This window comes from Trachypithecus francoisi, unplaced genomic scaffold (genome assembly GCF_009764315.1).
Source record: "Trachypithecus francoisi isolate TF-2019V2 unplaced genomic scaffold, Tfra_2.0 Lachesis_group5, whole genome shotgun sequence".
Classification (NCBI taxonomy): Eukaryota; Metazoa; Chordata; class Mammalia; order Primates; family Cercopithecidae; genus Trachypithecus; species Trachypithecus francoisi.
The window spans coordinates 110568690-110575611 of NW_022681470.1; the positions used below are offsets into that span (position 1 = coordinate 110568690).

General features: G+C 44.6%; 1 protein-coding gene across 1 annotated transcript; it reads right to left on the reverse strand.

Annotated features, from left to right (window-relative positions):
• Positions 1 to 873: 873 nt before the first annotated feature.
• On the reverse strand, positions 874 to 6507 carry CHIA (chitinase acidic). The gene is given in 12 exon segments (XM_033195370.1): positions 874 to 1121; positions 1863 to 2004; positions 2092 to 2195; positions 2198 to 2210; positions 2656 to 2841; positions 3132 to 3255; positions 3436 to 3560; positions 3806 to 3971; positions 4067 to 4123; positions 4802 to 5006; positions 6008 to 6037; positions 6483 to 6507. Coding segments are annotated over 12 exon segments (1425 nt in total).
• Positions 6508 to 6922: the final 415 nt, after the last annotated feature.

Below are 6922 nucleotides of genomic sequence, written 5' to 3' on the forward strand. Positions count from 1 at the left end.
CTATCAGTACATGTTCTCTCTCATCTCATATCCTGGCTTTTCTCTGTAGCTCAGCTCTACATCTAGGACAACTTTTCCTTCCCCAGTCCCTTGCTACAGCTCCTGAGCTTACATATTACAGACCCACCCACGTGAGGGATGACAGGCAATTCCTTGTTCCCAGCTGCAGATGCTGAGGTGTGATGATCTTATTGGCCCTCTTGAGCCTGGTGTCTATCCCAGTCAATCAGCCAAGCCATCGGAGTGGGTATGTGTAGAAGCACAGCAGCTGGGGGCCACTACCGCGATTCCAATGGTAGGTGTTGTCTCCTGAGAAGAGGAGCCTGGCTGGCCCACGGGCTAGGGAGACACCCTACATGGAGTGTACTGCACAAATCTTCCCAAAGCTGTCAGTCCAGGAGGTGCCGGAACAGCTCTAGGTCTTCAGTAGAAGTGGAGAGAATGTCCTGGTCTTCCACTCCTTGAGCAAGCCAGGCAGCACTGCCTATGTCCCCCAGTCTCATGGAAGCACCTCAGTTCCTTCCTGAGGAAAACTGCCCAGTGACATACCTATCCTTTTCATGTCCTCATCCCAGCCATGCACCAAACATTCAGACATTTCCTCCTTATGGCTTCCAACCTTCATGCAGATGAACACAGGCAGATAGAAGACTGTGGTGCGTTAGCTCCACCACTTCCTCCCACACTCTACTCCACCACTCCACCCCCATGCATAGCCCCTGCTTTCATATCTAGAAAAGGTTTCCACCTACATCACTTAAAACCAAGGACACTCAGGTTTTGACTGCTGATTTTATTGCAGGACTTTAGGTAGGAGCAATGCGTCCTAAGCAAAAGGGACTGGAACTCTAGGGAATATAGACCAGGTCAGGTTTATGTCCAGTTGCAGCAATCACAGCTGATGTCGAAGACAAGTCCTGCCGGGCAGTTCTGCTGGTACGTGACTCCATTCACGCAGTGCCAGAAGGCATTTCTGTTATTTGCCACCGGGTAGAGGCCATTGGCTTTGCCAGCACAGAATCCACTGCCTCCGGAGCTGCTTCCAGAGCCGCTGCTCTCGCTCCCATTCCCACTGGGAGCAGCAGTTGTTGGCTGGGTTGGCTGAGCTGGAGCTGTGCAACCTGAAACACAGAGCAGTAAGAGCAGACTAGTGGGCTTGGGAGAGGCTCTAAGCTTCACCTAGAGGTGAAGAGAACTGTGGGAGTGGACGTGTGGAGGTGGGGTGCAGCTGGCTCTGGATCTCTGCAACTCAGAAGAGAAAGTAGCTCCATATTCAGGAGTTAAGTAAAGCTATTGTGTCAAGCCAGCCTGCTTTCAATTGTAAAAAAAAGGTTGCTCTTTCCTTATAACATCCAAATCACTCAAAAAATATTTACTAACCACCAAATGTATGCAAAACACTTTTCTAGAATCTGGGCATAAATGGTGAACCAATAAATTCTAGGAAAAATCTGGAAAAGATTTAGAGAATTGATACGTCCCCTGAATCAGACTGGAGATATGTGAGCATTGGTGAGGGTTTCTTAAATCTCCCCAGGTGGGCTGAGAAAGACTTTGAATAAGGGATTCATAGAGAAGTAGATACTTATACTGATGTTAGTATAATTTCTTGAGGCTCTTCCACACCCTTAAGACTTAGCAGACTTAGAACACCCACCCAGTCAGGCCTGGCTTCCCATAAGTGCATAATGTTCCTGACATGGCAGTTCAAGGGTGGAACCTGCCTCTCACCTGGGCAGGAGCAGTAAGGTGAAGTGGAAAGAGGATCCTTGGGCAGAGGGCAGGTGGGAAGACATCAGGGTTGCTTTTTGAGTTGGAGAAGGGGCATTTATACACCTGGGCATTCCCGCCTAGTCACTTACTTGCACTCTGCAGGCCGAGGGCCTTCTTCAGGGTAGAGATTAGGGGAAACTTGCCCTGGTTGCAGAAAGTGCCAGTAAAGTCATCCAGATCAATGGCCCAGACCATGGCGCCTCCAAATTGGTTGCTCTTAAGCCATTGAGCCTGTTTAAAGAAAGAGGGTAACAGGAATCACTTGCTTTTCTGGGACTCAGGGCTGGGACCTCAGCACATTTAAGGGACTGATCTTACCTTAATATCGAAGCTCTTGACGTTGTCATAGCCAACCCACACATTGCCCTGATAGGCATAAGGCACTTTCTGAGGGTCATCCCATTCCTGAGTGGCTCCATTTTCAGGAAGGTACAGATCTTTCAAAAGTCAAGAGATTCAAATCTTTTAAATGGTACTCCCATTAAAGAAAAACATGTTTCTAATTTTTCTTCTTTGATGTCTCCAGTTGGGGTTTTGCTCAATTTCTAATTACAGGTTTTTATATGTAGTAAAGAGGAGCAAGTTGCTTGTCAAATGATTTTGGGAACCCACAGTAATATGAGAGGTATATTTATTTTATTACCTGTGTGCTAATATAAATTACATGAAAAAGGTAGTCTGTTGTGTGAAGGGATATTATGCATTATTAAATGCTCTTCATTTGGATTATGTAAATGAATGTTATTTAAGCACTTTAAGCAGCTGTGTTTAAAACATTTAGGTCAGAGACAGAATGAACATTCAAGATTTCAGCAGATTCTAGCTAGCCCTAAGGCACAGTGCATGGCATTCACCGAGCACTTTTCAGTCCAATGTATGTACCTCATAGTAAGCCCATGTCCCAGACTCCCCGGTATAGGGCCCAGCAGGACCAGCACCAGAGGTGGGGGCACCAATTCCATGGTTGGAGGGGTTGCTCAGGATGAAGACATGTCCATAGGTAGGGAATCCAACTAGGAGCTTCTCAGCTGGGGCTCCGTTGTCCTTCCAGTAGTTCATGGCATAATCCTGCAATGGCAGTGGGTTAGTTACAGGGCCCAACCACCTGCGGACCCAGTTCTTAGTTTTATTAGTCCTCTATTCCAACAGGTGAAACTGTATGCTGTTAATTGCAGATGGAGTAGTTTTTTTATTTTTTCAAAACATTTTGGTGAAGTTGTAATTAATGAAATACGATCAATGTGAGGACAGTTGTTTAAGTGAGACACTTGCAGAATTTGTGTTTACTATGCGTCAGAGTCTCTGTGTGATTTTCATCATCATCTCTGGTCTGCACTTATATCTGTACAGGGACTCACCACACTGAGGTAGGCGTTGCTGCCAGTGTCAGTCGGGTATTTGTATAGGGAGCTGTTCTCTCCAGTGTAGCCCTCCCAGGTGCCATGGAAGTCGTAGGTCATGACATGGATGTAGTCCAGGTACCTGAGGTGGGGTAGAGGATTTAAAATCATTCTGATGGTCATTTCCCACACCCACGCAGGCACAGGACACTACTTCTAAAGCCTCCTAAACAAGGTCCCTGAATAGCAAGCCAGACCAAGGACAGGCCTAGTGTGCCTGAGTGACACCTCCAGGAGTTTGAAGATAAGGCACATCACTTACTGTGACAGCAGGGGGATCTCATAGCCAGACTGGATGGTGGAGATGCCAGCAGCTACTGCAGCAGTGACCAACAGCCTGGGCTTGTTGCTCTGCTTGGCCTCCTGCTCAAAAGCTTCACGCGTTTCCTGTACAGGAGCAGGACAAAGTCTGTGAATGGTAACTTTAAGCTGACTTTCATGAGGTTCATGACTCTGAATTAAATTAACCTCTTCCATCCTTCCATTAATTCCTCAACATCCTTACTGGAATAGGATTTTTCAGGTCCTTCACCCCAACTAAAATTGTAGGAAACTAGGTTTAAGGTCCCAGTGATCTTTCATGTGAGATGGGTGTATGCTTTCCAGTCAAAATGATCAGGAACTCAGCTCACCTGCACCAGGACAGTGAAGAGATGCTTGTCCTGAGAAGGGCTCCCACGAGAGCTGGGGTACTCCCAGTCAAAGTCCAGCCCATCAAACTCATACTGGCGCAGGAATTCGATGACTGAGTTGATGAAAGTCTGGCGGTTCGTATGAGTGGAAACCATGTCAGTGAAACTGAGGGAGACCCAAAGAAGGCAGGGTGAGACCTTGGTGGTCCCAACACCTTGGAGTAAAATCAACCTAGGAAGTCATCTCCAAAAAGAACTTACGGAGCAGTGCCAAAGTTCCAGCCACCAACAGCCAAGAGAGTTTTCAGTTTACTATTTCTGAGGGAAAAGAAACAAAGTGCTTTATCAGAACAAATGAAAAGAAAGGGAAGGCATTTCAATATTTAGCTGCAATAGTGAGGAGGAAGCCAGGAAAGTGTCATGCAGCCTCTCATCCTGGTTTATCTTTGTTCTTATCCTTATTTCCTACTTAATGAATGTTGGAGTAGGTGACTATGATTGGTAAGTTTCAATGTCTCCACAGTTATTTATTATTATTATTTTTAAATATACTTTAAGTTCTAGGGTACATGTGCACAACGTGCCAGTTTGTTACATAGGTATACATGTGCCATGTTGGTTTGCTGCACCCCAGTGTCTCCACAGTTCTAATTATTTCCCTAGGAGTGAATCTCCTGACCAAGGAGACTGAATGCTTTATCAATGACAGCTTTGGATTGCTTCTAAGTAGAAGATTGTTCTCATCTGAGTCCACCAGTAGTTGGACCTGTAAGCTTCCCTTGGCAACTGAGGTGGGATTTAGTTGGCAACTAGCTTCTGTGAGCCAGCCATTCCCCTTAATATTAGAGTCATTCTTGCACTTGAAATAATAAGAAAGCTGAATTTACCTGCTTGTTGGCCTGTTTGGAATTTCAGCCTGAAGTCTGCTGTGGAAGATCTTGTTTAAACTGTCCTTGAAGGTTAAAAGACTTGAAACTCAGGTTTTCTGTCACTTACTTGTTTTTCAGGCCATTGAATTCTTGGTAGAGAGTCACGTCATTCCATTCGATGGTGGTGATCTTGTTGTTCTGCATCCCAGCAAAGGCATAGATCAGGTGGGTACAGAGGCAGGGGTCGATGTTGTCAGGCATGAAGCGCCCCAGGCCTGGCTGGTACTGGGCCCAGTTGGAGAAGTAGCATGTCAGCTGGTAAGCAGAGCCAACTGTTACCCAGAGGAAGAAGGTGAGGACAAGCTCCCTAGTGGTCACAGATTTCTTTGCAAACCACAGATTTCCAAATGATTTCCCTATTTGAAGTCTCAAAGGAAAGGGGAAAAGTTGATGTAAGAACTTCATGTTGCAGCAAACCTATAATTATATAATTTGCAGGCAATAAGGAGCAGGCAATTCAGGGCTGAAGACATCTCTTAGAGATAGCTCTGTTCCTCCAAGAGAGAATTGAATAACCTTAGAAACCAGTGCCTTTAGCTGAAATAGAACTTTAAAGCTAGCAAACTATGATTTAGATGTATTTGAGCTCCCTTATGTGGGAATTAGCACTTACGTACCAAGCATTGCTCTGAGAAATTTACTTACATTTACTCATGAATCCTCACCAAAACCCTGTGAGAGAGGTACTATTATTTTTCCCATTTTACCCATTTGGAAACTGAGACACAGAAAGGGTGATAGTATAAGTCTATTTAGCCCTTTTAGATGTCTCCTTGAGTAATTCCACCCAGGGGGAAGTGAGTCATCCACCAGGAGCCAAGGTCCCTGGCTACTGGTTCAGATTCTGCCATGAACTCTCTATATTACCTGGGTCAGGTCATATGTCTTATCTCTGCCCTAGTTAACTAGTCTGTGAGATGGGGCGGTAATGCCTTTCCTGTACACCTCTCAAAGAAGAGTTGTTTTAAAACTCAGTAAGATGACAGATTTTAAAACGTTTTAAGAGCAGAAGACACCATGTAGCTGCCTCACCATATTAGTTTTTATTGTTAACACATATTCTTTAAGACGGCTATCTAGTTGGTTTCTGCTTTGGGATTTTTTTGACCAATGGTATTAATCCTTTAAACGTGGTTAGGGAATTTCGAATTCTCTAGAGAGTCGTTAATATTCTCTGTCTGATGTGGAAGGACACAGGGCCATACTGAGTTTCCAAATTATGAAGAAGAAAAAGAGGAACAATATAGTGGTTCCTCCCAAAAAATATACATACCTATCTCAGCTGTCGGCACAAGGAGCAGACCTTAAAGCAACAGAGAGAATAATGAACTGGAGGAATGTGAGTAGAGCAGCCTTTATACATTAGTAACCTCACTTTAGCAGTAGGAAAATTTTTCTATTTTTCATTCTTTTAAGATCCTCTGTAGAAGACCAACCTATTGAGGCTGGCAAAGACTTGGATTTTCCCTGGAAATCCACTCCCCTCTATTTCCATTCAAAAGACCATTAAAGTGTTAAAGTGCCATGAGCCTTTGGGGCTTGGTGAAGGGAGGAGGACGGCAGGGCAGTGAGAAACCTATCACCAGGCAATTTGGGACTTTCCCCCTTTCAGTATATCCCCATACTTTTGCCAAAAGCAAAAATCTCAGATGATCTGGTTTAAATTTGAAGGTAAAAGAGTTTTAAAGGGGCAGAAAAACAAGAGGGAGAGAGTCGTTCAGAGGTACAGAGATGAGACGATCTCTTACCAGTGAGGAGGGTGAGCTTGGCCATGTTGCCTCAGTGGTAGTGTCTCCCTCATCCAACCTGCCATTTATACCCTCTTTGCCCTCCCTTGTGCCTTATCAGATTCTCCTTTATCGAGATTGCCTCTAAAGTAAGTGTTGATATTGGCAGTGCTCACAAAGCTCAAACCCATTTAAGAATCCATTATTGACAGGGAAACAATACTATCTTGATTTCGTTTAACAAGAAGAAAAGATTGGGCTCGAGCCCAGGAACCACACTAATAAGCTCCATTATGGAGTAGCTTATGTAATTCAAATGGCTTATGTACAGTGGGCTATATTCTCCATTTGGATAGTGAAGCAACTAATTGGCTATTTCATGCACTCTTTGTCAGGCGGAAGCATTGAGTGACTTTACATTCATTTATTCTTTGCAGTCATTCATTCACTCATTGTAAGAA